The sequence below is a fragment of the Camelus bactrianus genome, chromosome 3 (genome assembly GCF_048773025.1).
Source record: "Camelus bactrianus isolate YW-2024 breed Bactrian camel chromosome 3, ASM4877302v1, whole genome shotgun sequence".
Taxonomy (NCBI): Eukaryota; Metazoa; Chordata; class Mammalia; order Artiodactyla; family Camelidae; genus Camelus; species Camelus bactrianus.
Window position 1 is genome coordinate 91,651,145 of NC_133541.1, and position 22,669 is coordinate 91,673,813.

Below are 22,669 nucleotides of genomic sequence, written 5' to 3' on the forward strand. Positions count from 1 at the left end.
TTTGTGTAAATATAAACACTTAATGGGGGCTGCTCTAGACCCCATACAGGTTGTTATGTCACATACAGATACTTTTATATTTACTTGGGACACTGTTCTGTTTATAGAGTTCAGAGAGATGAGAAGGAACCAACAAAGTATATTAAAATAAATAGCCAAGAACATTGGAGGGAAAACATGCAGATGAAAATGCTTCCCTGTAGGGCAAATGAGAAAGTATTACAAGGAAGAGAGATTGATCAGCTATATCAAAAGCTGCAAACAAGTCAAAAGTAAAGCAGACTGAAACTGACTATTACATTTCAATATGTTTATTATATTTTAAAAGATACTACATTTATTATATGTGAAATGTAGAGGTCAGTGATGACTCTGTCAAAATTAATTTTACTGATTTGACTCAAAAGACTAAATGGAGTGAATTCAAGACAAAATAGCATGCAATGAATTGGACAAAGAACCCAAGATAACTTAGGAAATTTTGCTGAAAGAAGAAAGCAGAGAAATGTGGCATTAGCTGGAGGAGAATATAAATCAAAGAGTTTGTTGTTTTCAGTGGGGGAAATTACACGTGACTCTGCCATTATGTGTTTTCTGGACTGGAGCAGGAAACTAGCGATGTGAAAGAGAGAGCAAAAAATTTCTGGAGCGACATCCTTATGTTGACACAGTGGATAGAATGGAGTAGTTGGCTTTAGACAGAAATATGGGTAGCCCATCACTTGTAACGGGAGAAAAGAGTATTTGTGAACAGAAGCAGATTTCAGGAACTTACTATGGTACTCTTTTGGTTGCTCTTTTTTTTTTCCTAATCAGTAAAGTCTGTCTTGGTGAGATTGAAGGTGGAAAAGGAGATATTGGAATTTTGAAAAGAGAGGAGATGTGAAGTAAGAGAATGAGCATGAATGAAATGGGTTCATGTGCTTTGACTATATGGTAGCACTAATGGTCCATTCGAAGTTACTGGTCTTGAATGTAGTGTGACACTCATCGTAATGGTACGTTACCCTCCAGCTCTGTGCAACATACAAGTGGACGTGTGGTGTAAGTTTCAGAATTGCCATTTGAGTATAAAAAAATAAAAGGGGAATTAAATTGATCTGAAGTTGTATATAAGGAGTTGGAAATGGCCATGGAATTTAGTCGTGTAAGGAAGAAAGTAAATATGAAGGGCTTGAAAGAAAAGTAAAGCGGTGGCAGCACTGTTGGATTATAGGGTCTGTTGGGGCTAGAGAGCTTTTAGATCCAGGTAATTAAGGGAGAGGGCTGGAAACCCAGGAGATGGTGATAGCAAATAGAGCTGAGATTATTGGTGATAACAAGACCAGGGGAGTTAGTGGCTTTAAGTGAAGTGAAAGGAGAGATCTTTGGAAAGAGAAGAGGGCCCAGAACTGAGAGGCCTCATTGTTGGAAGAATCATTCACATGGATAGTAATTACCAAAAAAGTGTTTGGAGCAGTATTAGAACGTATAGCAGTAACCCAGGAGCTAAAATCCTAGACTGAAAGGGAGAGCACCTGGGGACTGGTGTTTGGCTACAGCAAGAAGGGGGCTGCACTGCATGGTCTGCACCACAGCTGTAGGTTTAGGAAGAAGGAAGGGAAAATGGTCTCATGGTGACACCCAGGCTGCCTCTAGGTCCCCAGATATGGGGTGTAAGCAAGAAAATGGCCATCCAACTGGAGGCTGTGGAGAAAGCAAGACACAGTGTCCTCAAGAGAGAGAAAAAAAGGTGCCGGGACCATCCAGAGGTGCAGAGGCTGGGGCGGAGACTGGGGAGGAGCAGCTGTGGCCAGGGCACCTGTAGCTCTGGGACTGTCGCCTGACTCCTGGAGCACATGGCTCTCTGGCACAGCCAGAGCAAAGGCAATGTGGCAGACAGGGGAGTGGAGTGATTCTACAGACGCACTTTGCTCCCAGGGACACTGAATACTTACAACAAAAGGATTTCAAGTCACTCACAGTTTAAAAACTTCTATCAGTCATCCCTGGCATAATGAAAGTTTCGTTGGCCATTTTTCTCCCAGAGCCCCGGTATTGGCATGTAACTTGGGATCCCGTACCATCCTGTCCTCTCCTGCTGATGCTCCCGGATGCACCCAGTTCCTCTTCCTCTGCCTCCCTCGTTCTCTCGTTCTCTCGTTCTCTACTGACTCCAGGGCCCATTTCCCCAGAGGGGTTCTGCCTCACATCTCTTATCCATAAAAAACAAAAACACACATAGAAACAAACAGATTTGAAATGAAAATCCTCAGGGTTAGAATGTTCTTCTTTAATATAACTCAGACAAGAATGACCAGCTGCCGTCCCATGGTGGGATGTAAGGAAATGCAGTGATGAAAAGGTTGATGGTTCCTGTTACAGCGCTGAAAGGCAGTCATTAAAATCTGTTCACATTTGAGATGCTAGACAGAAAAACGTTTACCCAGTGAATATTATTATCCTTATTTTTTTAATTTCTTCTGTGACTGTGGTCTAATAAAACTTCGAGAGTAAATATACAGAACTTGTCAGTCTTCAATTTGAACAAGGAAATTTTTAGCATTAAAATTTTTTTCTGAAATCACATTAATTACAAACTCGAATACGTTTTGTCAATCACCAGACCTTAAAAATCAGGGATTCAGTATAAATTATTTTACTTTCAAGTTCAGAAGGGCTTTTAGATATTCTTAAGCATAACTTCGTCATTATTATTAACATAAGAAAATTGAAGTGCTTAGAGATTAAGAGACTTCCCAAGGTCACACACCCAGTTGGGGTGGAGCCAAGATTAGAATCCAGGGCTCCTGAGTTCAAGTCTTATTTCCTCCGGATCATGTACATCCTTCAAGAGCAGCTCAGGGCTTTCGTGTTATTTCTTTCAACAAAATACAGCGTGCCCCTTAGAGACTTATATAGGTTTTCTTTGGATTCAGAGAGATGTTTTATTTAATCTGTTAAATGAGAATTTAGATGTGTTCTTATTTTTATTTCAAATGGCTGATTTTATAAAATAGTCCTAAATATAAGCAACCTCTATATGATTTGCATTTGAATAGACCTTCTCTCTCCAATCTGTTCCATTCTGTTTAGTCAACAGTTTTCAATTATCTCTGACTATGTTAATAGGACATATATTCATTTCAATGCCAAAATATTTCTGGGCATTTGGATATTATTTTCCTTTGCAGTTCATAAATAAAGTGGATGGACAGAGTTTCAAGAATCGCATCATTTCTGACCCTGTTTTGTCGATTTTATAGCCAGAAAGAGCTTTGTAATCTTTCAGCATATTCGTGAATTAAATGAGAGTAAGTTCAAAGCACAGAACATTGGAAACAGACTCGTGCAGAATTTATCTTCAGCAGGAAAGAGGAATAAAAGCACTATTCTATCCACTTGACAGGAATATACTAAGCAATAGCAAATAAAATATCATAGGAAAGTATAAAATTTCAATGTTGGACATAAATTATTTTTGAGTTCAGTTGTAAGACATTACATTGCAGTAGTAAGTGGGCAAAAGACATTTTAAAAAGGCACCAAGTGTCGTAGCTAAATTTTTATTATCATAATCTTTTACATCAGTGTTCCAAACTAAGTTTTCTGTTAATTTATTTCTATTTCTATTAATTTATTAATACCAGTTATTATAAGCTATGTAAAGCCTAAGATATAAAAATATCTTCTAAGAGAAATACTATTTTTAAATATCCAACAGTGCTGGTGATCTCAAGTAAAATTTCCAACAGTTTAACATATGTCCTCTTTTCATCACAATTTGAATCATAGTTCTAGAAAAATTTGAATGGCTATATCATTTTGCACGTTAGCATTGGCCATTGATACTACTCCTTTTATTTTCAAACATCTTAAAATGTATTTGTGAAATAATTGTTTACTTTGCATTGGTGTTCTAAAATATCTAAAAATCTTTGAAGGAATGTTATAAATTTGTTTTGACACCTCGAAAGTGTGAGTCAGTGAATACAGGGGGATTTTTGACGTAGAAGACTATTAGAAATGGTCTTGGTCTTCAGAGGCATCAGTGTGTCATTGACACCATAGTATCTGCAGGGTTCACGTGGAATCAAAATTCCACATACTATATGCAGTAACCACATTACTCTAGGACTTAACTTTTATCTAGTAGATGAAATGATGAAATAAAACCTAGAATGAGGGCCCCCAAATTTAATAACCTGTTTTGAAATAAATGAAGAGTTAAACATGCTTTTATGAAACCTAAATAGATATGATCTGAAGGGGAAAAAATAAGTTAACATTCCACGTTCTTCATATTATTCCACATCTTGCCAGCTTACAGCTCTCACGCTGTCAGCCTGGTACCGCGATACCCTCTCGGCATGGCTTTCCTTATCCATGACCAGATTCTCTGGAGGCATCCAGGCCCCTGGGCCTCAGTATACGGATGCCTGTATCTCACTAAGGGTGCCATTTATTTCTGTTTTTCCATTTTCAAAGGCACTTGGCATGTACCAAAATAAATGTTGTTAGCCAAAGAAAATGCACCGGAATTTATTTTTTTCTCTTCTCTGCATTATTTTGTTTCAGTGATAGTTAATACAATTTTGTATTGTTCTTTCTTTACTTAAATTAATAGGAGCGTTTTTATATTAATGTAAACTCTTCATAAACTTGAATTTTAACACATAAATGATAATCCATGTACTGGATTTGCCATGTATAGTTATTCCCCATAATTAATCGTTTAGTTTGCAGATTTTTTTTTTACCATCTTAGGAAGCACAGTGTTGAGATGAACCTCTTAGTACAGAAGGTACTTGGGCTTGAATTACATGTTTATATTTCATTCATTGATTCCTTTACCAATACTGATTGTGCTCTCACTTTTGCTGGATGATCCAAAGATGAGTGTTTTCTGGTTTTAGAGAATTTACTGTCCATCTAGGAGGGGTTAGATAATAATAAAAACACTATACAGAGTGATAGGAGAGCTGGAGAAAGCCTTCCAGGAAAATGCATAGGTGCAAAGGCACTGAGGTTAGCAAAAATATTTATTAGGGTGCCAAATAAGAGGATCAGGCTGTGGGAAATTATTTGACCAAAAAAGTAGGAAGAAGCTAGTTCATGAAGGTCCTTGAGTGTTGCGCTAACACTCAGGTTACATTTAACTTGAAAGTTACGGGATCCCATTAAAATATTTGTGTATGTGGAAATGACAAGATCAAACTGGATTCTTTACTGGATGTTATGAATAATATCAAACACAATTTTTTCATTAAAATAAAAAATGAAATAGTCATTTTAATATTAAGTCCAAACCCTGAGAGAAAAATATTTTCTAGGAATGTAAATGATGGCTACAAAGTAACTGACATGACATGACTTTAGAAGTTGTTCAAGTTAAAAAATGATGCTTAAAAAATAACCAGCATTTTACATATCTCTAAGAAGTTCTTGGAGATAAGACCTTCTTCCTCATTAAAATATTTTTGCTTGGGATTCAATTACTTGCTGGTCATTGTTAGTTCAATAGAAAATAAATAAAAATTTAAAAAGAAAAATATAAAGACAAATTAATACATATGGTCTTTTTCTTATAGAATTCCACAATTTTAGTGAACAGCTTGGAGTGTCTTCACCTTTCAGTGGGTAAATTGTTGAACAAATTGTGATCTGTGCAGAGCAGGAATTACTAGCTGACAATAAAAAGAAACAGACAATTGATACAACCTTGAAGATGTTCGAACCTCCAGGGGGATTATGCTCAGTGAAAAAAAGTCAGTCCCTAAAAGTTAACACTGTGTAATTCCGTTTTCAAAACATTCTTGAAATGAAAACATTATAGGAATGGAGAACAGGTTAGTAGTTGCCAGAGCTGGCTGACTGGTGGATGGGAGGGGGAAACAGGTGTGACTATAGAAGGGCACCTGGAAGGATTCTTGTGGGGAATGAAAGATTGCGCATCTTGGCAGTATGAGTGTTCTGGTTGTGATGTTGTAACTCTTCTGTGTTCTGGTTGTGAATTGTGATATTGTACTGTCATTTTGCAAGTCATTACCATTGTGGGGAACTGGATAAAGGGTATTCAGATTACCTCTTATTTCTCACAAGTATATGTGAATATATAATTATTTCAAAATTGAAAAGTAAATATTTTTTAAAAGTTTGGAATGTCCAATAACATAGAGAATTTCAATACATCAAAACACTGAACTCACTTTCAAGGGTGTTTCAACATTTATGATGCAGGTTCTAGAAATGTGATCTACCTGAATACATAATAGTTTTATTTAAAATACCCATTTCATTAGTTAAATACAGAGCATTGAAAAAAGTATCAGCTTATTTCTGAGATTGGAAAAGAAGGAACACAACACAATATCTAGTCTTTGTTAAGTGTCTTTAGAGAACAAAAAAATAATCAGTAAATAAAAATTACTTTTTTTTTCAGATTTTGCCCATATTTGGTATTAAGATGAATGCATAATGGTTATTGTATTTTATTTATAATTAAGTTCAAAACATCAAAACAGATTTCCCCGATACTGGTTTAATGAGAATGACCCAGAAGTGAAGTTAATAGCCGTAAAGCAAATAATACACTGTCAACAGCTTGCAGCTACTCAGGATTCAGGCAGAAGGCCAGTTACTTCATCACTTTCTGTTCATCCCTCAGTTCCGCAGTATTGGATGTGTTATAAATACTGCTATTAGATGCTAGAATGGAAATTTCCTGAGTTGGCTGGGACATAAAAATATATAAAAGAAAAAAATCAAACAATAACATTTCCATATGGCTTTAAGAGCTTGGTTGCATTTTCATAGGCATAATGTGTCTATAGCTGAGCATTAGATTTTTTTTCATTCTATTGTTTTCCTTCAATGAAATTTTTAAAAAATAGGGCTAAGCGTCTTCCGTCTGCCAAAAAACTTATGATGTGAGCGTCTTTGCTCCAATGTAGATGGAGATGTCCCAGTTCATACTTACAGGCCTCCATGTGTTTTTAGAGCCCCAGTAAGGTGCTTCCTGAAACGGTGCCAATACCTGTATCCCTTTTGATACATCAGGACTTACAAGATTTTTTTCAATAGCTCAATATGTTAGCTCTGGGCTAACATAACTAAGGTTAGATATTTTGTGAGGAGAGCAAAGAATACGGTATAATTAGCTCAAGTCATTCATTCTGTGACTGCATTCGTGTTCAACAAAAGCTTTCTGGTTATTGACTCTTTGTCATCTTTTTGTGCTGTAGTTGGCAAAATTTAAATTTAAATTAGTTTAGACAACTACATCTATTCTGTAAGTGAGTGTCTTAAATTAGAGGTTTTAAATTAGATTTTAAAACTAACATTTATATTACATAAAAATAACATTTTAACCCTACTCTTAGGTAGGCATCATTGTCATGTAGAAATAATACTTACATATGTTAGCATTATACAAAATTTGTGTGACATCTATTTGATATATGCATCCGGTCAAAACGGAGTATCTGAAGCATAGGAAACTAAGTGGAATTTGACCAGAAACCTCCCAAATTCTCACATTTAGGTAACTCCTACCTTGTAAGGCCAGTTTTCCCTGTGAAGGAAAATTAACATTAGAAGTCATTTCTGCTTCTCCAGCAGCTTGTTTGAAAATTATTTGAAGTTGGTGGGTATTGAATGCAACTATGATGAAGTCTAATGCCTCACTCCACCCTTCTTGAACTACCAAGCAATAGCCTGGGGCATGTAAATTTGCCTTTTCTCTGCAATTTAGTGCACAGGTCAGGCTGGCGGTGCTCAGAGGCATAGCTGTTACATCATTTAGGCAGCTGGTGCACTGCACAGAGTCCTTGGCCCAGGGGCTGCCACTCAGCCCGTGCTCCATTTTCCAAGCCATGTCGTCTGTTGCAGGGAAGCTTCTGTATGGAGAACAGAGCGCTCTTTTCTAATTGACCTGCCTAGAGGGCATGACTTCTTCCTAATCTCTGTGCCCTGAGGGCCACCTTTCATTAATCTCTGCTTGGATGTCCATCTCAAGTCCCTCCCCATTGTTGGCCCTCTGGTGCACACTCCACAGAGTGCCATGGGGTCCTGGGTGGAGGCATACCTTTTCCCACTCAGGGGAAAGGGCCTTATACCTGCTTGGCGCTCTTGTCTGTGTTGAGCTCCCATAGAACAAGTTGTATCGCACCAGAACCCTGGGATTCTCGAGACAGAAAAGAATTTGACCAGCATTGTGCTGCCTGTGCTAGAAGATGGCACTAAAGATCTAAATGGTTTTAATATAACGTGCAGTAACCACAGACATAACTGTCAATCCACACACATACATATAGAGATGTGGTCATGTTTTCATACTGCAAATTGTCATGGGACTCTGCTCAGTCAGATGGTGAGAGGGTAATCAAGGAAAGTTCCTGAACCGTTACCTGTTCCTTTGCCTTTTACTTGGCCACCTGACTGTCTTTTCCCCTCCCTCTCAAGTCAAAGTCAAAGATAATAAAAAATGATTCAGAGTAACTCTCTCTCTACATCCTTTCTGTCCTCCTCTCTTGGTGCCAGCATCCTTCTCTGCTAATTAAATAACGACCTCTCTGCCACAAGCCAGGCTGTCCTATTTGGCATGACCAGTATGAATGCTCCGAGCTTTCTAATTATCATTGCATGGTAGTCATAGGACCCTAACTAATGGGCCCTTCAATAGTGACCCAAACGACCTGTGATTTTTTTTGTTCTTAATCCTTCATGACCTGTCTGGGTTTAACATTATTGTTTGATTTAATTATTTTATAATGTCAAACAAGTTAAGTTAGATTATTAACTCCTGTATAGATACTTAGGCTTTTTTAGAGAAACAGAATCAACACGGTGTAAGATGAGACAATAAAAGTGTTGTCAAAGTAAGTGTGTTTGTAGGCTCTAAGCCAAATGAATACAACATACAAATAGTCATTTTTGCCTCCTCTTATCAGACTTTATCTTCTCCTATCAGAGAAAGGAGAAAAGCCAGTTTTCTTAAATCTTGAGGAAGATGGGAAAAATCCCATGGCTTTTCTTAGAGAACTTGACAATCGTTAGAAAACAAGGATTTCTGGAATTCTTGGGGTCTTTACCAGAAGCGACAAGAATAAGGGTCTGAGGTATACTAAAATAAGCTTGCTTCTCAGAGCCCCCCACAGGGCCTGGATGACATGCGGTGGATGATGCAGTGTCCACTTATGTTTAGCTGCACATTTATGTGCCTTCATGACGGCACGTAGGTTTTATACAAAGAACAGCTTTCCACCAGTGAATACTAAAAGACGGCACCGTTCTTTACAGCAAATTCTTAATTAACATCTTGTCAACGTATGCTCCCACAACCCCTTTGTATTACAAAACTTGCCATTTCATTTCTAACAAGGGAAAAAAATTACCATTTATCTTCCTCAAGCCTAGAGGTATATTTTGCTAACTAAATTATAAATAATATCATCTTGATTGTTCTAACCTAAAATTTGTTTAAAATATGAACATTACAAGGCTAGGAATACCTCCTAAATCCATTACACAGAGGCCAATAATAACATTTCTTTGTATGTTTATTCGCTCTTTTCAGGCGAAAGAAAGACAACGGTGTCTTGCACAAAAATCATGAACAAAAATATCAGCATTGTGGACAACAAGAAATGCAAATACTTAACTAAGCCTGAGCCTCAGATTCGCAAGTGCAATGAGCAGCCATGCCAGACAAGGTACTCCTGCCCCGCCACTCCTAACAAAACTACATTTCCTTAAAAACAATGCAACAAACACGTACCAAAATGTAAGGCTTTAAATAAGTGAGGTCTAAGAAAGCAAGGTAATCACCGTGATGGAATGCGTGTGGGAGAAACAAGGCAAGGGTTGACCTCAACTTCACCTGCTGTCCTTAGTGTGAAAACAACCCCTAGTTGGATGGGAGGGAGAATAATTAAAATTATGTCATAACCTGTTGGCCACCTCTTCAAAAACCTAGTTATTTGGTTGAATTTAGCTGTTCATTCTCTAACGTGGTGTGTAAGGACTTGCCAGTGGTGGTATAAACTACAGCAGGACTGGCCAGGCCCCAGGCCCCTGCACAGCAGCGGGACAGGTGGTCCCTGTGGTCCCCAAGGCTAGATCCTTGCTTCCTCTCCCCAGAGACCCAGTGCAAACTGTTCAATTCCTGATCGCTGATCACCGGATTCAATCCTGTCTGACTTCTCCAATGAGTAAGAAGCAATAAAGCAGACAAGAAACTCATGAGTAGGGCCCTGAACAGCTGTGCTGAGCAGCTTAAAGGGGTGTAGAGGGACGGCTGTGCCTTAGTAACCGGCAGAGACGAATGAACGGAACCTTCGTGTGGTTGGGTGCGGGCTCACAGCGGTGCTATGCACAGTGGCTTCTGTCCCAGGGCTCCTGAGAAATCTCTGAGCTTTCATATAAAACTTAATGTTGGGCTCGGGTGAGACTAAGCCCCAGCGTCAAAAGTCCTCAAAACTTTTAGGGCTAGAATGACAAAAAGAGAGCGTGAGGCTGGACTGACTCCTCTAGAATACAGAGACAGGGACGTTTATTCTGTGCTGGCGCTCAGAGCCGTGTTGAGGCTCAGTGAGTTAGCCTGCAGTTTTGAGTTCTTAGGGAGTCAGACAGCTGATCTCGCCCAGCAGTTCCTGCCGAAGTCACGGTGAATGTCTGCATCCTGCAACCGGGATACGTAGAGACTCTGTCACTTTGGAGGGGTCTTTAGCTAATAAAATCTTCCTCCTGGCCCTCCACCGCCATGTATGGGGAGTGGAAGGAGGAAAAGCAACCGAGTTGCCAATTAACTATCTTTAGGCTTTTCTATCTGCAATAATCTCTGGGAATTAGTGTCATGCAAACTAACGCTCAGTTCTGGTTTCCCTCTCTCCCCGCCCCCGCCTTCCCCCTTCAGATGTAGCGTTGCATCTCCAGTTCCCTCTATTTCTGGCTTATTGCAAAACTCAACTGTTAAGCCCTCCAGATCTGGCCCGTGCTATGTTAACGAGAGCTTAAAAGAATTTGGAAAATCTTTTCTTCCTTTCCAAAGCTGGAATTTCAAGACTTGCTTTTCTTTAGACTCCTGTCTTTAAGCTTTCAAAAACCAATGCTCTACTTTTTCTTTCCTTTACATTCCTACTCTTAACAATCCTCCCCTCCGCCTCGCAGGGAGAAATCTGCTTCTAAAGACCAGAAGAATGATATGTAAAAGAATGTGCAAAAGAAAAGAGTCCATAAAAATATTTAGAATAATGTTCCGGCCGCTGCTGCAGCCTGGCTGTGTGCTTTTCATCCTAACTCCGTAAGCAGGTGAACTAGGAACTGTTTTGATAAGGCAGGGTAGTAATCCACAGGAAGGCTGACCTACGGGAAGACTGTTGCCTCCAGTCAGGTCCTTGGGTCTTTTGCACTCAGTGCTGGACAGACACAGAAGCAGGGTTTTAGCTTTTGCACTGTCAGCTAAAAAAAACTGGATTTTTTGGTTATTACTATTCCTAAAAATTATCTTTCCCTTTTTTATCTCTCTCAATAGACATTAAAATGCTGATTTATCTTGTGTTAAATAATTTATTAAAATATTTCAAAACCACCATTTCTTTTATATACCCTGTAGCTTTCCCATTTCCAGGAAAAGAGCAGTGGCATTTTCTGGTCTGTCAGGAACCTTGAATGAGCTGGATCTGAGGACCAGACGATATCTGTCACTTCCTAAGTTGGTCTGTGAAGAATCAGCGTGTATAGTACATGCAATTTATTGTTGATTCACTGACCTCAGTGATCAAGGGGGCTATGCCTTGATGATGACTCGGGAAAAGGAATAGTTTTAAAAGGTCGATACATTTCTGAGTGAGAAATTTTTGCAGCTGGAGACTGGAAGTCTTTTTGTTAGAGATTATTATCTTCCTTCCCTCGGAAAAGGAGGCAGTATATTTTGAATCACCAAGAAGCAGTGTCAGTGAGGTTAACCAAAATATTGGAAAGTAAGGAAAGGACGTGGGCGATTATGAGGGGTCATCACAGGAGCACGTTCCAAGACTTACTGGCACAGCACAACTTTCGTTTCTCCTGCTTTCTCTTTGCCCCCACCCTAGGAAGCAACATGCTCATCACTATTCACAGTTATCGAATAAGTCCCCGAACGGCCTGATGTAGTCCATGTTCCAAATATAAAGTATACTGATGCGCAAGTAAATATTTTGAAGGAAGAGTCTTAAAGATAAGGAAATGAGATAATTCCAAATTAGATTAATTCTAAAGTACAAGATGTTTTCTCTCATTACATTTTATTTTTTTGTTCTTATGTTTTAGCAATTTTCCAAGGAATAAAAAAGTAACTTTTGTCATTATACTAAGGATCTCTAAGATTTATTTAATTTAAAAAATTTGAAATGTCATGAAATTACAAATACTTCTCTTTTCAGTAGTGTACATTATAGTTCCATGGTGGGTTCCCTAGTTGAGGGGAAAGGCGTATAGATGGGTTTATATTGTGCTTATAGCTATCCTTGTGCAGAAAGATGAAGCAGAAGCTAAACTAAATTTGTAAGATGAATATTCACTTTAGGAAAAAGCCACTAGGGGACTGCAAAGCAAAATGGTAGGTAAGCACCAGCCTCCACCGTCTAGTAGATAAGAGCTCTTTTAGAGGCAAATACCAGAATGCAAATGTCATCGTGATTTTTTTTTCTTTTTCAGAAACAGAAGCATAGACTCGTTTAGGATTAAGCTGTTGTACGGATGAGAAAACTAGGTTGCGTGGGAATATGAATTCTCAAACTTTAGAAAACTTCCAGGAACATTTGGGTTTAAGGAAATTTGAAAGCATTGAGGCTATTTCTGTAAAACATAGAGACAATTTCCATTTGAGGAAATGTTTAAGGACAAGCTATTAGGTGAAAAAATGTTATGGATACAAAGAGGAATAAGGCATTGACCTCTGCCTTTGAAGAGCTTATATACCGCTAAGGAAAGGAAGTTCAAGTTCTGTAGGTAGCCGGGGAGCCCCTCTACATCCCTAGGGGATAATCTAACAAGCGTTGTGTGAGTGCCGCAGGCCAGGTGACAGAGGGCAGAGGATAACACCATCTGCGTGGGTGGGGTGGAGAAGCCCCTCAGGGAGGAAGGGACTTGGACCTGGCTGTCAATGATCTAGGCAGCTGAGACTCCACGAACAAATGCCATGGGGTGAAAATACAAAGTGTTTGGGGAACAAGCTGAGCATTTGGTTTATTACCTACACACGTGAAAGATGAAAACAGAGAAATATGAGTAAGAATAAACCAAGTGTAAATATACTATATTTATATATATATATAGGATATACTACATACTGAGTGCCTATTGTATGTCACACCATATAGTTATAAACACTTTAACAAATGAGAAAAGGGAAACTTAATGGCTGTTAAGTGTTGTTTCAAGAAAGTGCACAGCTAGTCAGGAAACCAGAATTATGCTCAGGGCTTTGGAGTGCCCTGGACTGCGTGAAAATAGGATGGTGCAGATAGTTTAGTGGGGGATTTAGATCCCCCTGTAAGGTTGTCCAAATGGGAAAGGCAGAGAGGGTTTTATTGACAGGAATCATACAAAGATCAAATTTCATGAATCGTTTTTCTGGCATACGTAGGCCTTGGTTCCTTCCTGAAATAAATTTGGGGAGGTGTTTGAATGAGTGATCCTTAGGGTAGATTCCAGCTCATTAGAAATGGGAGTGACACAGATATCTGTATCACTGCCCCAATAATTATTTGGAAAAAGGATCTTCATCTAGGTACTCAAATACTCAAATATGAATTAGCTGAATCAGTGAAATCCAAGGATAATGTCGGAGTCCTGAGGACCTCTGAAGTGAGGTCACTTGGCGTGTAGCCCTCTGAGCCTGTCGCTTCAATGGCTTTGATCACATTGCAGCCGGATAGCGGCTAGCCTCATGAAGCGTCTCTGGCTACCTGGAGGGTGTGTCCCAGACACAAATCTGGTGACAGGTGACGGGCATCAGGCATTAGGGATTACTTGCCCCAGGTAAGTGGGCCTTCTCCACGCAGTCTCCTTTCAGCTTGCTGATACCGGCACGTGTCTCGTGTGAGGTCGTCTGCAGCCTCATTTCGGTGTCTGACTCTACAACCTTGTGACCTTTGGTCAGTTACTACTTCTCTCCTGGCCTCCGTTCCCCTTTCAGTAAATGGCCATGATAGTTGTAGTACCTAACCCGTGGGGGTTATTTGAAGATTTCAGACACAAAGAATAGGAACAGTTCACACATGTCAGCAGTTTCATCCTTGTTAGGTCCCTCAGTGTGGCAGCCTGATGCGCAGGAACGGGCAGAGCCAGCAGCGTGACGGGGACGGAATCCTGTATATCCTCTGAGATTGTAATAAGAGCAGGGCCCTGAGATGAGACATGCGGGGAATTCAAAGCAATAGAAGGCATAGGTGTCTCAGAGAAACTCAAATGCTGGTTAAAAAAAAAGGTATAAACTTACTGCGTAACACTCTGCTGCCTCCAGGCATCATGTCGAATACCCAGTAAGCAGCATCTTCCAACTTCTTTCCGTGACTCTTGCTTTGCTCTCAGATGGATGATGACAGAATGGACCCCGTGTTCACGAACTTGTGGAAAAGGGATGCAGAGCAGACAGGTGGCCTGTACCCAGCAGCTGAGCAACGGAACCCTGATCAGAGCCCGGGAGAGGGACTGCGCTGGGCCCAAGCCGGCCTCCTCCCAGCGCTGCGAGGGCCAGGACTGCATGACCGTGTGGGAGGCAGGCGTGTGGTCCGAGGTGCGCGCCCCGCCCCACGGCTTCTCCGCTTCCTCCTGCTTTCCTGACTCTCAGCCTGTGTAAGGTCGTGTTGTATCCCATTCAGAGTATCTCTGCATGGAACTTTTAATACCATTTATTGATTTTCCTGGTAATAAAAGGAATACATCCGTTATAAATAATTTTGAAAGTAGGAAAAAAACAGACATTTGCTCTTTAAATATTGTAACATAATCAAGAGCATATTTTGTGTTCATTTTAGAATCCAGCTTTTTATTTGTGTGCCATGAGTATACCCTTGAGTGGCCACATAAGAAAGTACACACCTGACTCATTGTATATCCCTGAACGTTTAGAAGAGAAAGGAGAAGAGAAGGCATTAACCCTTAACAGTCATTTCCAGTGAGCAGGGGTTCTGTTTTTAATTCACATTTAGTACCTTGTTTATATTTAATTACTAATGCAAAAAAGTTAACAGTTTCACCATTTCATACTGCGGCTCAGGGAAATTAAATGGTTTAGCCAGAAGCCTGTTTAAGTGTTGGAGCTGGGATTTGAACCCAACACTGCCCAACTCACTGCACCATACACGCACCAGCTTGTAGCGTGTACCGTGCAGGTGTGTTCCATGCCAGACTCATGCTTATTTTCTCTTATCATGCTACGTGTCTTCACCTAATAATTAGCACCAGTCTTGTATTGACTAGCTGCTCTGAAGCGTTTTAGGTGAGCACGTGGCTACACACACAGGCACACACCACCACCTCGACATTGTAGTCTCATACACATGTGCAAAGACACAGGCCCACACACACACCAGGAGCAAAAGCATACACATGCTCAACTTCAGAATATTAGCTAGGATGTCAGAAGTGACAAATAGAAAATGCTAGGTTGCCGTAGGAAGCTATTCTTTTGAAAATTGAGGATAAAGTAGCTTCAATAATGAGGCTTAGGAATATTCTTCAGTTAACCCAACTCCTGAAAGACACACTAGCAAACAATGTAACTTTCTCTTGTCTGACTCTTCAGAGCTACACGTTGCTGTTGAATAGATTCTTCTTCATTTATGTATACTTTTGAGAATGAACTGTTCAATTTTACATCAGAATGGATGAGTTCTATGTGGAAACAAGAGTCATGTGAACATCAGAGACACAAAAATACCCTATCTTCAGCCTAACCATAAACTTTCAGTTAACCAAACTGAAGAGTTAACCAGAACACTTTCATAAACTCTTCAGGAGGACATAGAGCAGAAATATTCTACCAATCAGATTTTTGGCACCAGCTGGGAGAAATATGTCTCTATGCAGTGTACCAATTAAAAACTCTCTCCTGTTTTGATTTAATTTAAAAACTGACTCTATGGATCAGGGTTAGTTTCAGTTGCAAAAAAGAAAAATGTGAATGCTGAAATGCCAAATCACACATGTAGTCCACTTTGAAGCTCACTGTGTTTAAGTGTGAACTATAAATTCTGAGACGGTTGCTCATTTGTGCAAAATTTTTTATATTTAAAATCTCATGAGTTCTATGCTTAAGTTTTCAGGAAGACAATTGCTGAAATCTGCATGGTTATTCCTACACTACGTCATTGCTAAATGCATACCTGCAATTCTTTCTTTGGACCTTTTTCAGATACACGTATGAATTAGATTTTCAAGCTTCACCGTCTCTGACCCCTCCCTGCCTCTCCCCTCTCTGTCCAGTGCTGTTTTGGTGCCTGCGTCCAGATGCTTATAGACGCTTGCCTCTGTAAAACTGGGAAGCTTTATACATATTCCTTAGTGGGGAGCATTTAAGTGTAAATGAGAGGGTCAGTTGCATCTTAGATGCTTCATACCTGTTACATCACCATCGTCAGTCAGGCATCAGTTATTCATGAGATGCACTAAAATGTTTTGAACTGAGTTGTATTTTCAGTTCATACAGCCACTTAGGATGATGATTTCTAGGGGTATATAATTATGTAAAGAAACTATTTGTTTTGCTGTTGCTAAGTCTTCCCTGTTTTAGCTTTAAGGAAAGCCTGTGAGAAATGACCTCTTAGACATTGTCATTTTTTCATAAACATTTCTTAAGGCTAAAACAAACTAAATCTGAGCAAAAATAAAATGAATTCCCTTATATGTAAAAAGGTGATGTCCATCAGATTTAGTATTTTACATTTCGATTGTTGTTTATTACTTGTCTTTCATAAACAGTCCCCGTGTTACATGACTCTCTGTAGTATTGGTCCTTGTTCCTGAAACCTGTTCGCCTCTAGCACCGTGCTCTAAGATCCATCTGACCTCTGATGCAGGGCCATAGCCTGGTGTCCTCCTCATCCTCATCCTTACCCTTCATTCTGACTGTTAGGTGGGTGATAGGCTTATAAGAGGTGATTAGAACCAATTCCTAACATCACTTGATCATCAGTCTCTATCTCCTGATCACCAACTGTATCCTCACCATCTGATGTTATCTTCCAGTGTTCAGTGAAGTGCGGCAAAGGCGTACGTCATCGGACTGTGAGGTGTACTAACCCTAGAAAGAAATGCGTCCTCTCCACCAGACCCAGGGAGGCTGAGGACTGTGAGGATTACTCCAAATGCTACGTGTGGCGGATGGGTGACTGGTCTAAGGTGAGAATCATTCTGTATGTTCTCAGTATTAAGTTTCAAGAATGTCAGCATTGCACTGGTACTGCAGCCGCCCAGGATGCAGTTCAGGAGGGACAGAGGTAAAGATCATGGGAGGTGGAGTACTGCATACCCAGGTTCAAGTCTTGCCTGTCTGTCCATGATCGTAATCTCTATAAAAATGTCTTAAGCGATAAGTAAGATAAAATGTATAAAGTACTTAACATCATTTTTGACACAGAGGAAGGTCTCAAAAATGCTATCTATTATTGTTGTTTTGTTGCTAGTGTTTGTTGATACTACCAGATAAGTACAGTCAAAGTATAATTAAGGAAGGTATGTAACATCAGAACCAAACAAGAGAAATTTCCATCTTAATATGTAAAAGGCATTCTTTTCCCCACCATTATTTGGGGGTGTATGTAGAAGAAATGGAAAGGAACAGGATTCTAGAAGTCCTGTAGTCAAATCAAGTGGACACGATTCATTTGGCAGGTGAGCAGCAAGTTTAATCATGATAATAGTAATACTTACAGTTTATGAATGAAGTAGAGCTTCACATATGGGTTGTAGAAAATAGCTCACATAGTCTGTCTACAAAGTGTTAATAAAGTCCCGTATTTTAAGATAAAATTCTCATCACATCTAGGTGAAAACAGCTGTCAAATACTAGTTCTCAGAAATGTAAGTATTAATCAAATGATCCCCTGTACCTCGCCGCAGTCAGTTGTGATACTATATACCTGTTATCATAGAATCAAGAGTTCTAGGGCTTAGAAGAAACATAGTAAATCCATTCCCCTTCCCCATCGTTTTATAAATGAAAAAAAAAAATGTGGTTCCTGGCAGGGCATGGAGGGAAGAGTGGTGGCTATTCATAAAAAACCCTGAAGGACATTTTAGAAGAAATCTTTTCATTGTGTAATGTACGGTAGTTAGCCAGCCTCCTCAGTGTTGCCCAAAAAGAAATCCACAACATTTAAAATCTATTTTCTTATGATTATTCATACCTTTCCTCTGTAACAAAAGTTTGCATATTAACATTCCATCTGAGTTCTCCGTGAACTATCCTCTTTCCACAGCTTAACAACACTTAAACTTTACGTTGGGATGCTCAAGGACCCTTTCTTTGGTAAACAGTGTCGATCGATCCCTGACCACAGAATTAGGAAAACACCGAGTCCCGTCCACGCAGCTTTTAGCTGGTGAACCGTATAAGGAAGCCTCATGCTTCAAGGAGAGTTCCCAGTTAACCCCGAATAAATTCTTTCATGTGCAGGGTTTAGGTTTTCCTAATTCTGAGAGAGAGAAATAGAGGATGGTGACAGGGAAGATGGCCTTGGAAGTCAAGAAATGTGAGGAGACATCATTGAGCAGATGAGCAAAGCGATTGAGCCATTGCATACCTCTTTGTCTTAGTTTCCATAGGAATGAAGTAAGGAAAACAAGCAACACCATTATTTTCAAGCTGTATTTATATTAACTTTATGTTGACTTCATTCAGCGCTAAAGGTATAAACTCGATTAAGGAGATGAAAGTACTCCTTGGAGGGGGTTTGGGGAGGATCACCTGTTACTCCCTTTCAGTTGTAGAAACTCTGCATTTGTTTACTTTGGCTAGTGAAATTCTAGATGTTTTCCTTAAACGAAATAGTTCTGCTCTAAGAAAAAGTTTTAAAACTATTAAAATAGATGAGCTTTTCCAACCTTATTAATTAATAGAAATACTCTAAGTGATAAAATGCTGTTAACCCCCAGTTAACTACAAAAAGCAAAAATTGTGATTAAAAAAACAGGAGATCCAGGTTTTATTGTAATTTGTGACACAGAACTCTGAACTCCTACATTGCTGCATGTGGAAATACGGCTAGCTAATCCTATTTGCATGACAAGTACTATTACTATTGATTGATAAATGTGCCTATTACTTGACCTTTGGCCAAATCTTAAACAAAATCAAAATTAACTGGGGAGATCATCGAAGACGTTGATTTTAGTTTTCCATGCTAAGCCTGAAAATTTTTTTTTCCATTTTACCAGTTACATATATGTAATTTTTAAATATGCTTTTACTGAATTACTTTAAATTGGTTTTGATGTTACTACATCGCTACCTAGCTAGGACAGTCTTTGTGAATAAGGAAAGTAATGGATACCGCTAATAAATATTCATCTTTACTGCATGACTTTTAACCTTTATTTGTTGACATGTTTATTTGTTTGCTTGTGTAGAAAGATCCAGTTGTGTCGCATTTTTTCTCTTTATGTGACTGTCTCCTCTTTTCCTTAAAGCTGCTTTCTCCTTCTTCGTTTATGGCTGAGGTCTCAGCATAGCAGATTCAAACAGCATGCACCAATTAAAGCCAGTGGCTCCATGTGAAGTTCGTTGATTTCTCCCCTCCTGTTTTACTCCTTACGTATCACTTTCGTGTTAAAATGAGGACCATCCCAAAATAATTACAGAGAAAAGGAACAGTGCTATGATTATTAAGTTTCAGTGATTGAAGTCTTCATGGACAGATGAAACGCATAGATCTCTTATGCTTATCAGCTGTGTTCCTGGACTGGGAATAGCAACAAGATGTGCGCAATTGTGGGTCGATGTCTGTGCTCCTCTAAAGTCAATTAATCTGTCAGTTTCATTCAAATTGTACTAAGATTTTTAAACTCTTGATAAACCAAAATGGACTTAAAATTAAGTCCTGGGTTGGCTTGAATCAGGAATATTCAGTGGAATGTCCATACAGCCTAGCTCTGAAACCCTGCTCCTCCCCCAATAATACGAGTGAGTCACTAGAGAATCAGTTTTTATGTACATATGTTCACAGATGTTCCCACTGTCTAAAAGCAGTTGACTGCTCTTGAGCCAAAGGAATACTGGCTAAATGGAGACTTACTGAGAACATGGCTTATGCCTCAAGCTGTGTTTGTTGCATTTGTGTCAGCCTGTGTGACTTCTAGTATTTACATTCTGGTCGTTTCATGTAAACATTGGGGAAATTGCTCTCAGCTTGAGAGGGAAAATTATAGATCCAGGTAAACTCAAAGAGAAAAATCTCCTGTCATGTAATTGTTACATCTGACTTCTAAGTAGATGTAATATAGCCTTTACTAAACAATGCTAGTGTTTATTTCATTGAGACTCGAAAGTTGGTGAAAATAGGACAAAAACAATGTGGTTGCTTTTTTCTGGCTTGGGTTAACCATTGAAATAATCATATGCCACATTCTGACATAGATACAGCCTTAGGGTCTCTCTCGGGAGAGAAAAAAATGACCTGTGTGTTTCCTGGCAAGATAAAGCTGTATTTACCCATTTAAAGCTGTTCTAAGTATAGAACACTGACTTGAAAAAATAACGTAGTCTTTTATGTTTAATGAAATAATGTATTTTCTGGCTGAATTTGACCTTTCTGCCTTTATTTGAACTTCTGTAACTTCTAGTTTTTATTATTGGAGATCAGAGAGAAGCAAATAAAATAGTATTGTTTTATCTACCTATGACACAATTTGGTCCTTCATGAAGCTTTTATACAGTTAACTTTTCTGTGCAATATCAAGTGGTTTATACATATTCAAATGAATTTTAATGGCAAACCAAGCACCTTGGAATCGCACATGATTATTCTTGGTTTATTCTTAGATTCAGTTCCTATTGTACAATTTGAACCTAATTTAGTCCTTTAATATTCTAGGAAATAAATAGCTTTGACCCCATATCCATTTATGACATGATTAGTAGGTTTTTGGATGAGAGATTATGAGTCTTTTGTGATTATGTAATTCCAAAAACTGCTGGAAGCACAAGAAATTGTTCTGGATAATTTAATTATATGGGTTACATGGTATAACTTTGTTTAAAAGTGGTAAATATAAGGCTTGCAGTATAGTGAGTCATTTTTAACTTATCTTGCAAATGCAACAATTGTATTTAGTATATTTATTTGAATAGAAGAGGAATCTAAAAATTAAGGTAATTTTTTCTAATGAATTACAGGGATGATATTAGACATGCTTTCTAACTATAAAAATTGCATTTAAGTTAATAGGAATTCTACGTATTTTGAGATCATATCCTAGTGAAGATTTTCTAGTTCCAGATAGTTACAGATCTCAAAATGGCATTTTTCAGTAATTTTTTGCATTTTTCCTGAAAACAGTATTGTGGCTAAAACTCAAAATAAATCATATTGCTTGCTTAGTAATTTCTTTTTGTAACTATGAAAGACCTGTGGATATCTGGATTATTTCTAGTAAAAATGATTTTCTTAATACACATACTTTGGATGCTATTAAAATCCACTTGATGTAGACACTGTAATAACTGTGGGAAAATAAGTGTGCCTTTTCCTCAGTAGTTAGCAATCTTATTTTTTTAAAGAAACTCAGAACGATTTTAAATTAATCATGTAAATTATGCCAGTTCTCTAAGTGTGTTTGTATAATCAAGATTTATAACCTTAAAGTGTTCTCATATTGCATAATTATTAAATTAAAACGATTCATAACAGTCATGTGCGAGATCAAAGAATCAGCAATGTCATGAAAGGTTCTTTACTGACATACTTAAGGGTAGAAAGACAAATAGGAGATTTATGATCCTGTCATTTTGAGCTTTGCCTTCATCCAGATTGGTGAGCAGTCAGTATAAGTGACTTGGTTTGCACTAGTTCCCGTATCCCTGAAAAAAAAAAAAAAAAACCTTCTTTTATTTCTTACTCTGTGTTATAGTGGATTTCTAGAGAGACAGAGGTTGTGAATTTGAAGTTCTAGATAAGTAAATAGGCTGTAATAAGCTGTTCCCAAATCTCAGTGTCCTTGACCTGATGTCTGCCTTCTGTTTTCTGCACGGAAGCTTGTCACTCCCTAAAATTAACACTGAGAGTGGTAATTGTGAGTTATCACTATTGGTAGGAAATTATGAATAATCACAGAAGACATTTCTTTCCACTGAAGGAAAACTCAGAAATCATTGAAGGAAACAAATAAAACTTGATCAAAGCAATCAAGAATATCCTAAAATAAATGACTAGAAAATATCCCATTTTTAATAATGCATCTCTGCAGCCTCGTGTTTCTACCTTAAATCAAAAGGGACAAAAAGATCCAGATCAGAATATCAAAGGAGGGATTTCTTATTACCCAGTGGCCAGGCTAGGACCTTAAAATGGATTCCTACATGTCTGGACTGACCCAGTGCTGCATAAACCTCCCCCCATTAAAATCAACTTGCAGGCTGTTCCGGATTCTGAATGAGGATATGTATAGATCGCTGGTTTTGAAGCAACTAAATTAAGTGAGTTGTACA

General features: G+C 38.7%; 1 protein-coding gene across 1 annotated transcript in view; it reads left to right on the top strand.

The window, feature by feature from the left end:
- The window catches only part of ADAMTS19 (ADAM metallopeptidase with thrombospondin type 1 motif 19), a 222,728-nt gene that overhangs the window by 181,474 nt on the left and 18,585 nt on the right, over window positions 1-22,669 (top strand). The window contains exons 19-21 of the mRNA XM_045507852.2: window positions 9,557-9,692; window positions 14,554-14,758; window positions 17,212-17,364. Coding sequence (XP_045363808.2) covers window positions 9,557-9,692; window positions 14,554-14,758; window positions 17,212-17,364 — 494 coding nt within the window. The remainder of the gene's footprint in view (window positions 1-9,556; window positions 9,693-14,553; window positions 14,759-17,211; window positions 17,365-22,669) is intronic.